General features: G+C 37.7%; 1 protein-coding gene and 1 long non-coding RNA gene across 4 annotated transcripts in view; both read left to right on the top strand.

Annotated features, from left to right (window-relative positions):
- The window catches only part of bcor (BCL6 corepressor), a 45,164-nt gene extending 43,403 nt beyond the window's left edge, over positions 1 to 1,761 (top strand). For both annotated transcript variants that reach the window (XM_048182733.1, XM_048182734.1), the window contains one exon: positions 369 to 1,761. In XM_048182733.1, the coding sequence (XP_048038690.1) occupies positions 369 to 663 (295 nt within the window). In that variant the 3' untranslated portion in view covers positions 664 to 1,761. The remainder of the gene's footprint in view (positions 1 to 368) is intronic.
- Positions 1,762 to 3,894: 2,133 nt separating this feature from the next.
- Positions 3,895 to 20,735, top strand: part of LOC125263660 — a 106,083-nt gene continuing 89,242 nt past the window's right edge. Inside the window, exon 1 of one of the 2 annotated variants that reach the window (XR_007183868.1) lies at positions 3,895 to 4,060. This is a non-coding gene — a long non-coding RNA (uncharacterized LOC125263660). Of the gene's footprint in view, positions 4,061 to 15,389; positions 15,916 to 20,735 lie in introns of those variants that run through there. The other variant, XR_007183866.1, reaches the window with a different exon arrangement.

The raw sequence follows: 20,735 nt of genomic DNA on the forward strand, positions 1-20,735 counted from the left end.
AGTGGCGCAAAAATAGCCGACACAATGCTAGCATGAAAAACTTGACGACGCAAGTTTACACTTAATTTTTACATAATTGAATTGCTTCTTTTTAGTATGCTGTCAATAAAAAAGGCCAAAACATAAAATAAAATAAAAAAAAAAAATCTGATTTTTTTTCTGTTCTCTGAAGTGGCACAAACTAGCTGCCACAATGTCCGCATGAAAATCATCTCTTTTTAGTAAGCTATAAATGAATAAAACGGCCAAAACACAAAAGAAAGAACGATTTTTCCTTTCTCTGAAGTGGCGCAACCTAGCCACCATTGTGGTTGAAGACCTTGCTCTCTTTTTCAGCTAATTAATCTTTCTCTCGTTCCTTTTCTCAGACCCAGAAATTGGTTGCTGCTCTCAGACGTCCTCAAGCGCCTGAAGATGTCTGCCAGAACGTTTCGCGCCACGTTCACACACATCGAGGTGGTGACGATAGCCGAGGCGGAATTCTACAAGCAGGCGTCCCTGAGTCAGCTGTTCTCCTGTCCCGAAGAGCTCGAGGGATTCATGCCCGACAGCAAGGAACTCTTGGATCTGGTGGAAATCAGCGCCGAGCTGGTGGCGCTGCTGGGGTCATCACTCGAATGCCTGGACGACCGCTGGGAGCCAGCATCCAGACCTCGCTCGTGAGCCTCTCTGCACATGCACTCGTACCGACTCTCGGACAGACCCTTAGAGACCTATGGAGAACTAGAAGCAAAGGAAAAGGATATTTTGAGGCAGTTCTTGACATTTCAAGGAACTTCTGGACTGGTAGCCAAAGGCAAAATTCAGTCCCCGTGCAGCTGATCTTTCTGTTTGGCTACAGGAAGGTTTTGGAACTTCTCGACATCTCTTGCGCTCTGCTCGCATACTAATTTTCCTGGTGACGATGCAAACCTGTACATAGTGTACATTCTGCAGATATGGAAAGAGAACGGACTTGAGATTTGGACCACTATCTCTGGCTAACTGAGATATGAAGCCATTCTCCCAACGAGAAACTCTTTCGTTTAAAAGAGATGTTTTCTAAATAGGAATATAAGTATATATACAGTCACTGTATTTTATTTGTGTGTATTATATATAGATATAAATATATATATAAATATAAATAAATATATATATATATATATATATGCGCTGCCTTTTTTGTCTTGTTTAGTCAGGTCTTTATTTTATAATTGGAGTTACGATGTTGTAAATACCTAATCTGCTTAGATTGGGGTTTTAATCGTGATGTCAACGTTAAGAGGGTTTACAGAGGCCGGAAGCCCCTTCGGTTCGTCAAGAGTTAATTAGCGCACTTCGTCAGCGATTTTCCTCGACTGGAGTAGACGTTTTTATAGTGTTGACCAGTAACCAGTGTGGGATTTTTTTGGTCTCCCGTGTTAAACTCTAATCTACAAAGCTGTTTCGTACCCTGTACGCAAGCTGTTGCTTTGACTAAGTCACTTATTTATGAGTAGAAATTAAGATATTTTAATGTGGCTTTTCTTTGTAAAATATTAAAGTAATTGTAAAATACTAATCTGATGCTTTGTTAGGCAAAGTCATGCTTGAACTTGTAAATAATGGGTTGACTATTTCAGTAACTTGTTTCTGACGTGTGTTATTATTGTTTTTTTGTTTTGTTTTGTTTTTTTTGGAGAAGTGTTCGGACTTTGTAATTATATACGCTATCATTTGTATTTATATTTTACCAAAAAAAAGTTCCTTTAAATAAATGGCAATAAAAGATTGTGTACATCTTGTGGTCTTATGTTTTTTTTGTTAATATGACATAAAAGTCGGCCATATTTACTTTCTGGTCTTATTGTGCCTGATTTATTAATGCGCGTTATTTCAAAGAGGGGAAAATCATGAATAAAACTTTAGTTAATTTTACTTTGAAATATGTCACATCACAGAAGTAAAAATGGGTTGGGAATGCCATTTCATGTTGTTGGACTGAATTGAGCATGAGATTATAGGGCTGCTCTGATTAATTCATGCACAAACAGATTATTAAACCTCCATGTTTATCACTATAATCAGGGATTAAGGCTTACATTCCATAGTGACTTTTCTGCCATCAGATCAGCTCTGTACAACTGGGAGAGAGACGGCCACATCCTGTGCTGTTGGACAAAACAGGAAATGAAGAGTCGCCGGAAATTAGAGGCCTTAGGCAGGAGTGAGGGAGGCTTTTGTTGGTCTGATGGCAATACGGACATTATGGGCTTGTTTAACGTTCCTTAGCTTTAATGCACTTGTCACACTTCTTTCTACTAACCCCTATAAACTTGAATCTCCTGCTTGTTTGTAAAAGGAATGGTTTTCCAAAAGCAGAGGAGGCAAGCAAGGCTCAAGCTTGTGTGTGTGTGTGTGTGTGTGTGTGTGTGTATATATATATATATATATATATATATATATATATATATATATATATATATATATATATATGTATATATATATATATATATATATATATATATATATATATATATATATATATATATATATATATATATATATATATATATATATATATATATATATATATATGAAGACTTCAGATGCAAAAGCCTTTAAGTGCCATCTGAAATTTTCTTCTAAAATGAGCATTTTTGTCAAGCTTGTATGTTTATGTTCAGTTATTTCACTTTAATGGCAATGAAAAGGACCTATTAATTGCCATTAAAGTGAAATTACTGAACCTAAACATACGAGCTTGATAAAAATGCTCATTTTAGAAGAAAATTTCAGACGGCACTTGGAGGCTTTTGCATCTGAAGTCTTCATATATACATCATATATATATTTAATTACACACATTTCCTTTTAAAATAGTAAGAAGTTTTCAGCAAAAATGTATTTGAAAAATTCATGACTTTTATCACTTGTTTCTATAAAACCTATTTAGTTTGAATTCATTTTTAGTACATTTAAATAACACATTATTTTATGTTTTGTTATCTTAAAGGGTTAGTTCACCCAAAAATGAAAATTCTGTCATTAATTACTCACCCTCATGTCGTTCTACAACCCTAAGACCTTTTTTGATGAAATCCGATGGCTCAGTGAGGCCTCTATTGAGAGCAAAGCCACTGAACCTCTCAAGGTCCATAAAGGTACTAAAAACATATTTAAAACAATTCATGTGAGTTCAGTGGTTCAACCTTAATTAATATTACAGTAGAACCACTGAACTCACATGAACTGTTTTAAATATGTTTTTAGCGACAAGAATACTTTTTGTGCGACAAAAAAAAAAACGAATTTTCAACAATATCTAGTGGTGGCCGATTTCAAAACACTGCTTCATGAAGCTTTACGAATCGAATCAGTGAACCGGAGCGCCAAAGTCATGTGATTTCAGCAGTTTAGCAGTGTTTTGAAATCGGCCCATCACTAGATATTGTTGAAAAGTCGTAATTTTGTTTTATTGGCACACAAAAAGCATTCTCATCGCTTTATAACATTAAGGTAGATCCACTGAACTCACATGAACTGTTTTAAATATGTTTTTAGTAGCTTTATGGTTCTTGAGCGGTTCAGTGGCTTTGCTCTCAATAGTGGCCTCACTGAGCCATAGGATTTAATCAAAAATATCTTAATTTGTGTTCCAAACGAAGGCCTTACGGATGTAGAACGACATGAGGGTGAGTAATAAATGACATTATTTTCATTTTTGCAAATGTTCAAACAAATAAACAGACTAAGAAAACTATTTAAATGGTCTATTAATAATAAACAGTTAAAAACTAAATACTATGGCATTTTTTAGCATTTATAACAGCAGAAAGTTTTCTCGGTACTAATCTAACCAATCAAAATGAATATTTAAATTACGTCACATCGCGATCTTCCTCCAAATCCACATTCGCCGAGATGCGTGAGCCCTTCTGAAACCTAAAATGACATATGGGACACCTTACGGTGTACGGACACGCTGACACGGCGGCCATTGCAAGTCCACAAGACCCGCATTTGGAACAGTGACAATGGCCAAAGGGCGGTTATTTGCCTTTTCCCGCGTATACAGGCTAACCGATCACTATCAGAGGTAACCAAGCCAGTCAGCTTTCAGTATCACTTTAATCACTCTTATCATTTTGATACGTCATCAAGTCTGCTAGTGTGGACAATATAATGTAAGATGAAATCCAAATTAAAGATATGCGCTGAGGTAGGTAGATGTTAGGTGGAATAGGGCTCTCCATTCATGTATAAATGTTTATGGTCATATAGGCTATATATGATGTGCGCAGTTAGTTCTGTTGGTTTAAAATGACAAGTGTTGTGGTCCGCGGAAATCGTCATAATTATCGACGAATAAAAATCAATCATGTTGGGTTTGGTTATTAGAACAATATTCCTTTAGCCTCCTCGCTGGCCAAAAGTGAAAACACTGTCATTCACTCCTTGAATGTTGTTTCTTCTGTGGGCCACAACATATTTTTAAAGAATCTTGACAAATGTGTCGGCATTTCCGGCATATTCTCTCTTACAAACTAATATGGTTATAAATCAACGTTAGACTGGTGACTGTGAAATGTCATTGTATGGAAAAGATAATTTAAAAAGTCTTTTGTTTTCCAAAGACATGAGTGAGAAAACAATGACAAAACGTTCATGTTTGAGTGAATTATTGTTGTATTTGAGGCAGAGGACGGTAATGTAATGGTTGGTCTATTTTCGGATGGGATCCGTTGAACTGAAGAGGTGTTAATTACTCTAGTTAATTACACACAGAGGACTTTATTTTTACTTTCTGCGTTTCTGAGTGGTCACGATATATATATATTTTTTTTACACAATCTGATTAAGCGATTAAAAACATGGTCAACATGTTTACTGGACCTGTTTATTTGTTGTGGTTAAGAGCTGGAAATCTGTGTAGGCTATAACACACTAAGCTAAAGCAGTGTGCAGTGATTTTACCATAATGGGGTGGTGACAAACAGTAGCCTAATATTTACGTATTAAAAACAGCAAAACCTAACATTAGGATCATCACACACACACACTGGCTGCAGGACTTTATAATTGACTCTGATGAAAACTGATAAACGTTTTGCTTGTAAATAAACAGGAAAATAGATATGGCTCAGATGAACATGTCAGTGACTTATTGGCCATTTCTAGCTCTCTGGGGTGTCAAATGTAGCTCAAATGTTGCGTGTAACATAATTTGAGGACTGCGGACAGAGTCACATACGGCTGAGCGCTGTGGAAGCTGGACTGCAGGGAAGAAATGTGGCCATCTAATTAAAAAACAATTAAATTACATTAGGCTTGGTAATTACACCCTCCCCCTTCCCCGGGTTCCGTGTTACGACGGTTAATCCGCTCTTTATCTATTAGTCAGAGCTGTGACATTGACGGAACTCGACTATCATAGCGCGCGGAGAGAGACAGATGCGTCCGCCTCACACACCTTGTCAACAGCCTACTTTATTTGGCTTATTTCTTATTTTCTGATCTAAAATGATTTTATTCACAGATATTGTGTTTGAAATGTTATGAGTATAATAGCAAATATTATATTTTATTCTATATATTTAGTCTGAATTTGCAACAAAACTCATGAAATTATATTAAAAATGTCGACTTTTTTAACTTTAACTTAACTCGTTCAGCAAGATTCTCTTCAAAATGTTGATCTGCCGTGATAGTAGTGAACATGAAAGAGAAAACTGACCGTCATTTACGCTGTTGTCGTTATAACGCCTCTTGTGGAAATGCGTAACTTGAATTGCGTAATGATGCGACCATGTAATAACATTGTAATAAATACTAACATTAAAGGGTTAGTTCACCCAAAAATGAAATTTCTGTCATTAAGTACTCACCCTCATGTCACTCCAAACCAGTAAGACCTTCTGTCATCTTCATGACACAAATGAAGATATTTTTGATGAAATCCAAGGTTTTTTTTAATCCTCCATAGAAAGCAACGTAATTACTGTTATTCAAGGTCCAGAAATGTATTAAAGACATCGTTAAAATAGTCCATGTGACTACAGTGGATCAACTTTCATGTTATGAAGCGACAATATTATGTTTGAAGCACTGTAGTCATGTTGACTATTTTAAAGATGTATTTACTACTTTTCTGGACTTTGAATGATGCTAATTACATTGCTTTCTATGGGGGATAAAAAAAAAAGCCTCTTGGATTTCATCAAAAATATCTTTATTTGTGTTCCGAAGATGAACGAAGGTCTTACGGGTTTGGAACGACATGAGGGTGAGTAATAAATGACAGAAATTTCATTTTTGGGTGAACTAACCCTTTAATTTACAATTCATACAGCAACTATATAAGTCATTTTTTTTATTCCTTGTAAAATTTTACTGTGGATTGTTGTTTATTTATATTATTTATTTTATCATTATTGTGGATTTCTGAAGAAAATGAAGTACATTGCTCTTTTTTGTTTTCATTTTACTTTTGCTGAAGTCTAGCTTCGAGCTGACATGTTTGGTCCATGATTAAAGAATATTCTTATTTACAAATATATTCTCAATTGCAGTTATGAGCTTGGCAAATCTGTTGCGTTTTCAACACTCGTTGCCACTGGAAATTGCAAATTTAATGTTTAAGTGTCCAAAGTCACCCATACTACATATACTTGCTTCTTGGCCATTTATAAAGTATATGTTGCATGTGTCTAGTGCAGTGGATCTCAACCTTTTTTACTTTAAAGCTCCACCTCCTCCCCCCCCCCCCCCCCCCCCAAACTAGAAAGATGTATAAAGTCTTGATGTATAGATTTTGTTTTAGCCTATTTTAATGCTTTTGCATATTTTAAATAATTTTAAGTCATCTTGAAGCCCCCTTGGAAGTTTGTTGAGGCCCCCTGGTTGAGAAGTATGATTACAGTCCAGACAAACTACATCTGCGTCGCTGTTCCCTGCAATTTATAAATATGATGGCTCCTCTCCTATGGCTTCATAAGATATTAAAGTGTCCACTGGTATGCACACTTCAGAATCTCAACTGAAGTCATCTGGGTATGTCACTCTGAACTGAAGTCATCTGGGTACAACCCATTAATATTAATTGTACCGCTTTTTTTGCACGCTATACCGTAGAGAAGTAGGCATAATCAGCGCAATGTAACCGGTGTCACCCTCAAGCAGAGAGCTGGGAAGGGTGTGTTTAAATTCAGGGGCAGACTGGGCATCTACTTTATTGCAGCTGTCGGAAGGTTCTGTGTGTGTGTGTTCCAAGGGTCAATGCTGTGCCCATCTCTGAGAGGGGTTTGGCGTGGACACGCACATTTCTGGTTTGAGGGCAGGCAGCAAAAACGCTCTCTGGCGGATTAGGTAACCTCTACACTAATTAATTCTGCGAAGGGCCTTTCAGAGCGCCGCATGCAGCTCTCAGAGAGAGAGAGAGAGAGGGAGTGTGCGAGCGAGAGAGCGGGCGAGGGAGGCAGGCTGAAAGGATTGCATTATTCTGCGCTGCGAAAGGAAATCAGAGAGCGCCGGTCTCTCGGGGCCTCGGCGGCGCGCTCTAATAGCTCAGCGCGATCTCTGCTAGGATATTGCTGCCCTCGAGTGTGTGTGCGTGCCGGCAAGTGGGGGCTGGTGAGCGTGTATGACGATATTTTTAGGGAATACACAAAGGATACGCATATGAGGATAAGAGAATACGCAAAGAATGAGATACGGTTGACATTTTTGGATGTGTTTTGTAGCGTGAGTAGGGCTGGGAATCTGAATTGGAGAAAATATACTGGAAACGAATGATTTTCATGACATTCGGTTCTGTTAATGGCTCTTGAACGCCTACGTTTTTCCCAGTGCTACAGCAAATGAAATACTGTTTTAGCTCTCAGTCTGAATTGAATGTGATAAGAGAAATACAATAAATAGACAATACACCTTACTATTGCATTATCTTTGCTGCGTGACCAGTGAGGTCTGATTTGCGAACAAATGACTCCAGTTCTTTTTAGGAATCACGAATCCTATTACTTGTCAAACTCGAACCAAAAACTATGCTATGTGTATTTAAAGATGACTTGTGTGAATAATAATAAAAAAAACTTAATATTGACTGTCAAGTACATCTGATAAACAATAGTCCTGACCTAAACTCACACCATTGGTTGATCTGATGTTGTCAGGCTGGTCAAGTTGCATGTCAATGAAATTTTCGATCGTGTAGCGCTCTCCAGTAGGTTACTGTGATCTTGCCATCTGTCTGTGCAGTCAGACGCTGGCAGCGGCCGTGGCTTGAAGGCGTGAGCAGTGGCGAGCTGGAACAAGGACGCGGGCAGACGGCCAAAGCGAGAGAGAGAGAGGGACAGAGGGAAAGAGAACACACGCTATTCAAGTCTCAGGTTGCAGGAAACTCTCTGTACGCTGCGACGCCTCCAGCAGCAGTTATAAATCAGGCCTAGCCATAAACACACAAGCATACTCTGCGAGATCCACCTGTACGTCATTATAGATCACTCACAACAATTTTCATACACATATGGATAAAGACATTCTCTGCGCTAATATGACCTTTTAAATAGAGGCCGCATGGAAATGCTTGACTAGCACGGTTTTATGTCCTGTGTTAATGTACTTCCTGCTGAAACAGGAAGTTTGGGCGGGGCATATCTGAACGCTCATGACTATTTCCTTTAAATAAACAGTAGACATTAGTTGCATCACAGCCATGAAGCATGATTTATTATTTTATGATATTTGATCGTTTGTTCTAGTTTGTAATATAGGGAGGGACATTCTCATTCAAGAGAGTGCTTGATTGGATAAAAATCTGTGTAGTGCAGGATGATGTCATCAATACATTGGGCCTAATTTTCCAGGAAGTGAAAGACTATATAAATATGTATTTCATGTGAAGACTTTGTTATTTTATTTGTAAATAACGTGATCCAAAGAATCGTTTAAAAGACCGTGCTTTAAAAAAAGTATTTGATTTTGATTCCAGTCAGATGTTTTTTGGCGTCCAAGCACATTTGGCTATCGACAAATCTGAGCACACCCTCCAATTTCATGCTCCTGCGCACGCACACGCCATCTAATTACCCCACTGGAATGTTACCCGACCCTTCTGGGCTGCGTCGGTTTCAAAAGATTTGTGTCGTCCTTACTTTCATCCCACGAGGCAAAGAAAATCTCGTTTCTGTTTTTGCCCATGCAGTTTTATTCTCGCTCCCCGAGCGGTTTGTGTGTGCACAGGCGCGTTTACGATTAGTATGTGTGTGAATGTGCGTCAGGGGCAGCAACCTTGAGACCGTGTCTATAAACACGGTCATGTGGGCCGCCTGAAGAAGCCACTGGTGCAATCTCAGCTGCTCTCAGATGAATACAAGCCAGGAAGGGGGAGGGAGGTAGCAGATGTGTATTCTGTCGTCCTCTTGCTATCACAACAACCTCTCATCTCTCCGGCCTTGCTTGCCTTGTATTGGCACGTTAGAGTGTAAAGAGAACTTTGAACTCAAAGTTGTTGTGTTCAAACCATGCTTCTCTGCTACAACAGCTCATGCAGTTGCATCAAACATGAAAATGCTTTTCGGAACTGTATTGTTTAGTGGTGTTTTCTAAGGCAGCTTCACTATTACTTTTCTTACTTTGGGTTGTTGTTTTTCCATAACCCTGAATATTCATATGAAAAAATATACCACTAATTGACCCTCCCCCCTTAGTTACTGTTGCTTTGTCTGACAAGCCATGGCACTGTCACGCCACACAGAGTGAAAAATACATTGTGGAGCAAAGAGGACCTGACAACATGTCGACAGACGAGACAGAGCAGGTTACTTATGATATTAAACAAAGTCCCAGCTTTCAAACTGTGTAACTTTTTAAGAAATTAGAACAATAAAAAACGTTTTGTGGCTCTTTAGTTGTCGTGACAGATTGCTGTATAGCTCCTCAGCTCAAGCGGCTCGTGAACCGATCATCTCTTCCTACTAGTTAATTTATAGCATCAAATAAGCATGAGTGAACATGAGAAGGAATGTTGTTTCAAACACGGAAAGACGTCAGTACACACCATTTTTCAAGTTTAAGTCCACCGAGGTTAATCTTCTAACTCCTGACTGCTTTGTCGTAGAAAATGGCGGATTCGCCGTTATGATTGGTTAGATCGCTTGTCAATCAAACTCCCGGCAATGGGTCAATTGTGAGGCTTGTTGAGGAGTGGTGTCATGTTAATTTTTTAAGTGTTCATAATTTTCACCAATTTTCAAGAGAAAGCAGGTGACGAAATTCCATGAACACTATAGAGACCAGAATATCACAGAGATTAGGAGGTGGGCACTTTTGACTTGGACCAGTAAGCCAACACATAGCAACATCCTAGAAGCCACTCAAAACACCCTAACAACCAAATAATGCCCTAGAAACTAGGAGCACCTTTTCATACACCAATCAAAAGAAACCACCCAAAAACATTGGGAGCTACATAGCAATGCCCTATAAACCATTCAGAACATCATAACAACCACTTGGTAACATTCTAGAAACCACCCCAAACCACCTACCAATGCCCTAGAAACTATTTAGACCAGCCAAACAACAACCTTGTAACACACTAGAAGCCCCCCAAAATACACCAAAATATCTAGCTATATCATATAAACCATCCAGAATGTCATAACAACCATTTAGCAACATCCTACCACCCAGATCCACCCAGAAATGCCCTAGAAACCATTCAGAACATCATAACAACCACCTAGCAACATCCCATAACACCCTAACAACCACATGGTAACACCATAGAAACCAACCAGAACACAATAAGAACATAGCAATGCCCTAGAAACCATTAAGAACATCATAACCACATAGCAACATCCTTGGAACCACCCAGAACACCCCAACAACCAGGTTAGCAAGACACTAGAAACAACCCAGAACACGCTAGAAACCACCTAACAGTGCCCTAGTAACCATTCAGAACATCCTAACAACCACCACCTTCTAACTTTGTAAACACCACTCAAATTTTATTCAACAACTGAGATTCTAAAGGGTTTTACTGCCTGATGTCATAGGAGAACTTTTTCAGAGATTCCTCAGAGAACTTTGTATTTACTCTGTCTTTGAAAACCTCTTCGATCTGGTAGTCTAAAGGTTCTTTTAGCCTTTACAGCAAAAACGTTCAAGTGCTCCAAAGAACCTTTATTTTTAAGAGCACTGGGCCGTTTATCATGCTTAATAGTCATTGCGGTGCTTGTAAACATTCTGAACACTATCGTGCCCATAACCCTAATCCCAGCTTTAACCCAACAGCCTCAGGGCTGCTATCCACGAGGAAAGATGAATAAAAGCTGTCTTTGTTTAAATGCTGAACACAGGCTGACACTTTGACCTGTCAGGGCCTCCGGGTTCCAAAAAGCTCCATCGTGTTTAGCTCTCCGCGGGGTGTTCCCTTACTCTAAAGAAGGGATTTAAAACCTGAATGACATTTGAAATAACACTTTTTTCTTACATTTAAACTCTTTTTAGGCCCAGGTTCATTGTTCTAAACTCTTTATCTGCATCATCAACCTTAGAGGGCCATTTCTGGAAAGATGTTTCATCCACCTCCAGTGCTTTTCCAGAGGTTTACGTAGGATTATAGGCGGACCTGATGCATTATCGTTTGAAGCTTCAAAAACACAGAACCTGGGGCGTTTGCGGGGCATCCGGAGCTTCAAAACACGTGGCCGATGTTAAAGGTCCAGCTGTTAGAAAGATTCCCTCAATTCATAAACCATTTTTCTGCTTTCCTGCTTTTCTCTCTCTCACTCTGTGCTCCCAGGAGACTATTTTTCTTGGTCTTGCCCGAGTACGCATACACATTCATCACTCCACCCCTACCCCAGCGAGCAAACACGCCGTTCTGTGGCTGCAGAGTCAACAGCACAAGGTTTCTCCCTGCGGTGTGTATGCCTCGATGTGGAGTTCAGGTTTTTCAATGAGGGATGGTTACCAAGTGTGCATTCAAACCATGCATTGTAAGCAGCAACTGTGCAGATGTGCCGCAAATGTGCTGTATATATAAAACATGAAAATGGACTGATTTGGTCTGAATGGTCTAATTCTACATGACACAGTGTACAAGACCCTGTGCTATATTGTGAATATAGGCTGAACATCATGCCTACACTCTTAAAAATAAAGGTTCTTTATTATCATCTTTCCATTTCACAAAAGGTTCTTTGGATTATAGCTTCTAGCTACACAAGCTTGAGTTGTTGCCTTCTGAAATGCACCTGATGCAGTTCTTAAAGTGTGTGCACTGCATTTTCGGTATTGCCATGAACAGTGTTGGCGAAAAAGACTTTTAAAAGTAATGCATTATAATATAGTATAAAGTAACTAATTGCGTTACGTTGTTTTTATTTTTTATGGAAAGTTATGTGTTATGTTACTTTTGCGTTACTTTTTCTCACCTGGGCTGGGCTTGCTAATAAAAAATACATTTAATAACACAAACATTCTTACTTCAGCAGTGAAAACAAAAACAAAACGAAAATGTGATGTTTTAAGACATTTTTGCTTATTCATAAGGCTGAATGGATCATCAAAGGTCAGCATTAGAGACATTGGTTAATAAAGTGAGATTAAATACATAAAGTATATTTGTGTTATTTAACATTTAATTATTGCATGTTTGTGGAATATTCCGAGTATGCATTTCATTTTTATTCATTTCTAGGAATACTGAATCTGTTTTTGAGCAAGTAAGATGAGTAAATGTTCACATTTAGTCTAGAATTACAATAACCATCATGTTTACACAGCGCACAAAACACCTCTGCGCTCCCGATTTCTCTTAACAAGAGAGGAAACCAAAGAGGTGTCTGTCAATACTTAGGAAAAAAGCAACTTGCGTAACTTATTTGAAAAAGTAACTCAGATGTTTCATAGTAAATTTAAAACGAATGTGTTACTTTGCTAGTTACTTGAAAAAGTAATCTGATTACGTAACTCGAGTTACTTGCAATGCATTACCCCCAACACTGGCCATGTAGGGAACTCTAGCAGATATTACTGTAAATGTCTGTTTTTACAGTCAGTTTTCTCTTTCAGTTCAATTACTGTCCTAATGGTTTGACTCTTGCAAGAAAGCCAGTCTAAATGTTTATAAGGCCCGATTTTCACTTGCCGACAGATTTTGAGAAATCGCTGACAAATATCTGAAATCTGAGGCAAATCGGTGCTTGTTCACGCGAATGACAGTCACGCAGTGTGAATTATCAAAGATGTGATCTGAGAGAATCGCTGATGTGTCGCCGATGTCTGTGAGATATTTAGCATATTTAGCATTAAATATCTGGACCTGTTCAAAATCAATGTGCATACAGCAGCAACTGAATGCTACCCCAGATATTCGTGCACTTTGAAAATCGTGTTCAGTGTAAAAGGGCCCTAAGGTCTGCAAAAATGCTGTTTTTGTACTCTGAATGTATATGATTTCAGAAACAATATGAATTGTAAAGTTTTACACAGCTGGAATATACTACTGACCAATCAGAAGCCACTTTGTTTTATTTAAATTGGCTGAAACATCACAACACTTTGATTCATAAATATTCATATTTGAATGTATATCAAGTACTGATGGGTTCAGATTGAAAAAGTGTTTGTTAATGGCATGTCATTATAACCTGTCATCACAATATTTCACAGGGAAGCCAGTGTTGTATCCAGTGACACCTGGTTCATAACCGAGGCCCATTAATTGTTAATTGCCTTGACATTGTGTGCACAAAACTGGTACCAGAGCTTTTCCCAACCGTTTCGAAATCCCTGACGCCTCTTGCCCACAGCATGTTTGCGTTACAGGCTACTTGAGCGGCGAGAGCAAAGAGAAGAAGAAAAGCGCTCGGGGGGATGAAGAGGAGGAGGAGGAGGGGGGTGGACCGCGTGCTTGGCAGTAAATTCGAGCACTGACATGAATTTTGTGAGGGGCCGGTCCCTCTGGAAACTCCCCTGTGACGGCATTAGAGGCCTCTCTGTGTTATTGCACACACGCACACACGCACGCATGCATCGCCTGCGCCTCTAAAAATCTGTGCTTTTCTCAAAACCCATAAACAATAAGAGTCTACTTCAATGCGTTTGTGTCTTTCTGACCTAAACGAACTTCTGGTGACAATAATGAGACCTAAGAGCTAACCTTTTCTAAAGAAAAAAAAAATAATAATAATAATTTTACTATGGTACAGTTAACAGTTATAGTGTCAGATAGTAAACCCATGGTATTTAATATGGTACTCAAAGGTAAGCTAAAGAATATCATAGTATTACCATAATAAATGTCAAAAAATATATAAGGCCTATTTGTATTTATACAGTGTATATACACATGTTCAAAAGTATGTAGTCAGCTAAAAAAAGAAGAAGAAATTAATACTTTTATTCAGCAAGGAAAGACATTAAATTGTTCAAAAATGACATTACAATGTTACAAAATATTTGTTTCAAATAAATGTGGTTCGTTTGAACTTTCTATTTATAATGCTCTACAAAAACAATTATTTTAAATAGCAATAATATTTAACAGTATTACTGATTTTACTGTATTTTTTGATCGAATAAATGCAGTCTTGATGAGCACTAGAGACGTCTTTCAAAAACATTTTAAAAATCCTTCTGACCCCAAACCTTTGAATGATAGTGTGTTTATACTGTAATAAATGTCTAAATACCAAGGTTTTACCATGGCAATAACGCATACCAAAAAGTATTATGGTACTACGTAGTTTTTTAAATGTAATACTCTTAGAAGTACCTTGGAGCTAGATATGTATCTACATAATAGATGCCACATTCGACCGCTCCAGCAGAACCGCAGACTTAACCTATGAAGATTTTTGTTACTTTAAATTGTGGTAATTTTACCCCTGGCATGACCTATTTTACTTTACATATTTTATGTATGTTTATTTGTTTTATAATTGTTGTGAGTTGTATATGCATATACAAATCTTTGTATATTTTTTGCATTAAAAAAAAGGGGAACAAAATAATAATCGCCGATTCGTCCGCCATCTTGGAACGGTCAACGTTTCAGAATCAGCTGCTGTCGTCACTCTCAATAAAACTCAATGCGGTTTCCGAGAGATGACACTGGTTGTAAAAACAGCCTAGATTTAAATTCCCGTAAAAAATGGGATAACCTTTCACAGGTGAGAATGTGTTGGTTTGCGATTTTATATGTATTACCTCAATATTACAGTTTATTAAACAGTGGTGACTTTTTAATGTAGTGTTAGCTAATGACTTCGTCTCGTCTTTCATCTGCTTAAGTCTATTTAAAATATAGATAAAATATGCATACATGCGTACAACTATGGTTGAATACGCGCGGCCAACTTGCTCTCGAGTGTTTTTCACCGTTCAAATATGGCCTACATACAGCTATCCATAGAAATAGACGCTAATGAGGCATCTATCTGTGTCTTGGGCTACCATGTAAATGGTACATTATATATGACTGTTTGTAAAGGGTACTGTAGTCACAGCCCAAAAACATGGTAATACTATGGTACATGTTCAAAAACAGCTAAAACAAATAGATTGATTTAAAGTAGAATTTAATAACAGAGTTCTAGAACGTGTTCTATTTTGATTCTAGAGCGCGCACGTGAGCTGATTGCAGTTTGTCGCTCTGGTTTGCTGTGGGGTTTAACGAGCGCAGCGTGTCGTTAAAGCGCCGGTTTACGAGGCTCCTTTATCGTCCCACTCACACGCATATACGCGAGCGGCACACAGACTGCAGAACCCCTAAAGACTCAGATTTAATGCTTCCTGCCCGGGCTGATCTCACTCCCACCGCCAGCTGCTGCTTTCAATTTCCCCCTCACGCTCGCTCACGCTCTCTCTCTCTTTCCTTTCTTCAGCGCTGTAACTCGCCGCTGCCTTTGGCGGCCAAATGTTTTCAAACCTGAGGTGAGAAAGAATACAGCACGTACACTGGTGTATCTATAGCAACTTGAGACACATGGAGTAGCACAAAGGTGGTTATGTCCAAAAATATGAAAAATGGTCTTTAAATCATGGTAATAATGTGGTATTTTTTAACTTTTGTATACTCTGATTCTGATTGGTATCATATTCATACCATGTTATTTATTTCAAGCTACATCAAAGAAATGAAAATGTAAGAAATTTCACAGAAATTAAATGTTAATGTCCAAAAATAAATAAATAAAAATCACAGTATTACCATGCTAGCATTGTACTACCCTGGTATTTTAGACATGTAGCCTATATTTTAGTATTTTTAAGGGATAAGTATATCAAAGTACCTATTATTTTCCATGCTTTAGAATTTTTTTTTTCATATTAAAATTCCCTGATATTTCCATGTTATATATACAATATATATTATACATAGATGTTATATTTTATTAGGCTAATACAAAAATATATTAAAACTTGTTAGTAATTTATTTAAATTTAGTTATTTATTAACCTTTTTTCCTTTTGAGGATGTCCCCAAAATGAGCTTTTCTTTTTTAGCTAAATTCTGGTGACATTTTTAAACATTTATAGAAATAATAATTTATATAGCTCTCTATCTGTCTGCCACACGCACACACAAACACGGAGCGCTCACGTTAATCCGTTTGTCACGGTGAGCGTGCTTCCTGAGAGCTGAAAAATTATTCCTCTCCTTTTCCCTGTGCGATGCTCCACGCACGACAGTGTGTGTGTGTGTGTGTGTGTGTGAGGGGAACAGACAGGCAAGCAGCTGCAAATGTTAAATTGTATCCAATTACTGCCCGCACGGCGATACGAGGGGAATAATTCTTTCCGTATGACAGCGCGATTCGATTATTCCGCACACGAGAGACGCTCCTTATAACTGCGTGAAAAACGTCCCCTGCACGCTCACGCTGAAACACACAAGCAGCCTGTGTGTGTGTGTGTAATGATGCGTGCCGTGTACTAGTGTTACACTCTTGATTGACAGGGAGGAAGAACTCATTATGGTCCGATGCTTTGAAACACGACGGCCTACGTCAGACGTGTCTCTAAAGGTCAGCGACCTCTGACCTCCACCTTTTTCAACACAATTAGACCTTCCAATAACTGTGTACGTTTTTGAAACACATCAGGGCGGAGATATTGTAAAGGAATGGCTCTCAGGTGTCATTGCAACAGTATTTAAACACATCAGTCACAAGGTACGTGATGACATCATTGACGTCATGAATATGCGGAAGCACACATGACATAAGGGCGAGGAGAGGTTTTTCAGTGAAACTGCATCTGAAATTTTGGACTGTTGTTCATGCAAAGCTGTAATATGACTATAAAAGACTTGGAATTTAGTGCAAGAGTTATATGATACACCTCTATGATGTTTATTTTGCCATTTTTGAGCAGCTCAGACATTCTGCTAAACATCTTTTGTGTTCTACAGAAGATAGGTCATATGGTGATTAAATACGTATTAATTTTTGGATTAACTGTTTCTTTAAGATCTTATATTGAGTTTATATGCTATTACAAATATGAGTAGTTTATACTGTTATTGAAATTAGTTTGTAAAATTAATATTTGATCAGATGAAATCTTACAAAACCATTACAAATAGTACTGTGGTGGTACCATAGTACAGTGATGTATCAGATGCTAATACTTCCAAACTTACAGTGGTACTGAAATTCATTTACCATGGTATTTTGGGCTTGACATTAATGTTTTTGCTCACCAGCCACTGTAGCTAGTGGTTGTCCAAAGTTACTAGCCATTTAGCATTTTCACTGGCCACAATTTTGACATTGATTCCATGGGGAAAAACTCCCATATATATTTTTAATAATATCTTATAATTTGGCAGTAGGTATATTAGGCTGCTGTCACTTTAAGACCTGACACACGGATCCATTATACTGTAGACGTGTGTTTCCTTTCTCAACTGGTTACATTCGCTTAAAACATAATGCATTTTGACATTATTCTGTGTATTTTACTGTTTAAGCGCAATAAGCAGTGAAAAAGAACTCAATTTAGTACTGAGAGGTGGCTTCATGTGCACGTGCTTTGCTCTGTGAGCACAAAATCTGCGGGAATAAGTCAAATTATGCGCAAGCTGGTATCATGTATCTATTCTGTGGAAAATGAGTATTGGAAGTATAATTCAGTATCGATGCCTTCAGTTTCAGATGCCTTTTAAAAAACCACAAATGAAAACTGTATATATTATATACAAAATTCAACTCGCCAAAGTGGCTAGTAGGAGTGATTGCATTACACGGCATTGCTGAAATCCACCCACATTTGGTGGGTTGGCGAGTGTTAATGTCAAGCACTGTTTACCAGTCATATTTTAGTATTTTTATATACTATTATAGTAATTATTAAAGGGTTAGTTCACCCAAAAATGAAAATAATGTCATTAATTACTCACCCGTAAGACTTTCGTTCTTCTTCGGATCACAAATTAAGATATTTTTGATGAAATCTGAAACTCTCAAGATACATAAATGTACTAAAAACATATTTGAAACAGTTCATGTGAGTTCCGTGGCTTTATCTTTATATTATAAAGCGACAAGAACTTTGTGTGGCAAAAAAACAAAATAACGACTTTTCAACAATATATAGTGATGGCCGATTTCAAAACACCGCTTCAGAGCTTAACGAATCGAATCAGTGGATCGGAGCGCCAAAGTCACGTGATTTCAGCAGTTTAGCCATTTGAATGGAGATCTGAATCACTAATTCGAAACAAAAGATTCATAAAGCTCAGAAGCAGTGTTTTGAAATCAGCCCATCACTAGATATTGTTAAAAAGTCGTTATTTCGTTTTTTTTGGCACACAAGCAGTATTCTTGTCGCTTTATATTATTAAAGGGTTAGTTCACCCAAAAATGAAAATTATGTCATTAATGAATCACCCTCATGTCGTTCCAAATCCGTAAGACCTCCATTCATCTTCGGAACACAGTTTAAGATATTTTAGATTTAGTCCGAGAGCTTTCTGTCCCTCCATTGAAAGTGTTTGTACGGTAGACTGTCCATGTCCAGAAAGGTAATAAAAACATCATCAAAGTAGTCCATGTTAGAAGTTTTTGAAGCATCGAAAATACATTTTGGTCCAAAAATAACAAAAACTACGACTTTATTCAGCATTGTCTTCTCTTCCGGAATCCTTTCCATTGAATTGATTCCATTGAATTGATTCCATTGAACTGATTCCATTGAATCCTTTCATCTGTCGGCGTTGGTAATGCACTTTTATGTCGCCGTCGTTGTTTTTGGCGATTAGGACATCTGCAACATTTTGAAGCATCGAAAATACATTTTGGTCCAAAAATAACAAAAACTACGACTTTATTCAGCATTGTATTCTCTTCCGGGTCTGTTGTCAATTCGCGTTCACGACTCAGCTTCTTCTTCTTCTTCTTTCCTGTTTTACGGCGGTTGGCATCCAGCTTATTGGTGCATTACCGCCCCCTTCTGCTCCGGAGTATGGTTCACGACTCCGCAGTGACGCTGCTGATGTAAGACTCTGCTGACGTGTTATCCGGTGCGCCCGAGCTTCGTTTACAGTCTGAGGGAGACGCACGCTGTATTCAAGCTATTCTACATTGTTTGTATTTTGGTATTGCTATATTTTTTAAAATGGTACGTAAGTGTGCATGTCGCGGATGTCCTAATAGCCACAAACAACCACGGTGACGTAAAAGTGCATTACCAACGCCGACAGATGAAAGGATTCAATGGAATCAATTCAATGGAAACAATTCAATGGAATCAATTCAATGGAAAGGATTCCGGAAGAAAGGACAATGCTGAATAAAGTCGTAGTTTTTGTTATTTTTGGACCAAAATGTATTTTCGAAGCTTCAACAACTTCTAACTGACCCACTGATGTCACATGGACTACTTTGATGATGTTTTTATTACCTTTCTGGACATGGACAGTATACCGTACAAACATTTTCAATGGAGGGACAGAAAACTCTCGGACTAAATCTAAAATATCTTGAACTGTGTTCGAAGATGAACGGAGGTCTTACGGGTGTGGAACAACATGAGGGTGAGTCATTAATGACATAATTTTCATTTTTGGGTGAACTAACCCTTTAATATATTTAAATAACTTTTATTTTTATATTTTAAGTAACTTTGTAATGTGCTTTTGTCAATTTTGTTAGTTTTTTTTCAAAATGTTTCTATTTTGCTTTAGTTTATTTAAATTTAAGTAATTTTAGGACTTTTTATGTCAGTTAGTGGCATTAACTGTTTGAGCTTTATTTCAGTTACTGAAAACAGTTTTTAATAGTTTTAGACACCAAAAACAACACTGGTATTTAATGGTACTCCATGGTACTTCCAAGAATACCATGTCAAAAAAACAAACAAAAAACATGGTTGTACCATGGTACTTTTTGGTTCTATTCTGTAAGTGTTTCAGTTTCATAATATTATATAAATGCTATATTCACACACCATGTTTTTTTTATAAAATATTACAGATTTACAGACATATTGCATATATTTTACTAAAAAGTACTATGGTACAACCATATTTTTTGGGCCAGGAAAGTACCTTGGTATTGGAGTTCTGTGTAAATACCATACTACATCAATTTCACTGCCATGGTAAGTTTCAGAATATAATGGTAACAATGGTAGAATTTACAAAAAAAACATGGTATTTCTACAGTAGATGTAAAAAAGCTCATGGTAATACCACAATGCCTGACCAAAAGACCATCATATTTCATCTATTACAAAAAAAAGTACTGTAT

The sequence above is a fragment of the Megalobrama amblycephala genome, linkage group LG2 (genome assembly GCF_018812025.1).
Source record: "Megalobrama amblycephala isolate DHTTF-2021 linkage group LG2, ASM1881202v1, whole genome shotgun sequence".
Taxonomy (NCBI): Eukaryota; Metazoa; Chordata; class Actinopteri; order Cypriniformes; family Xenocyprididae; genus Megalobrama; species Megalobrama amblycephala.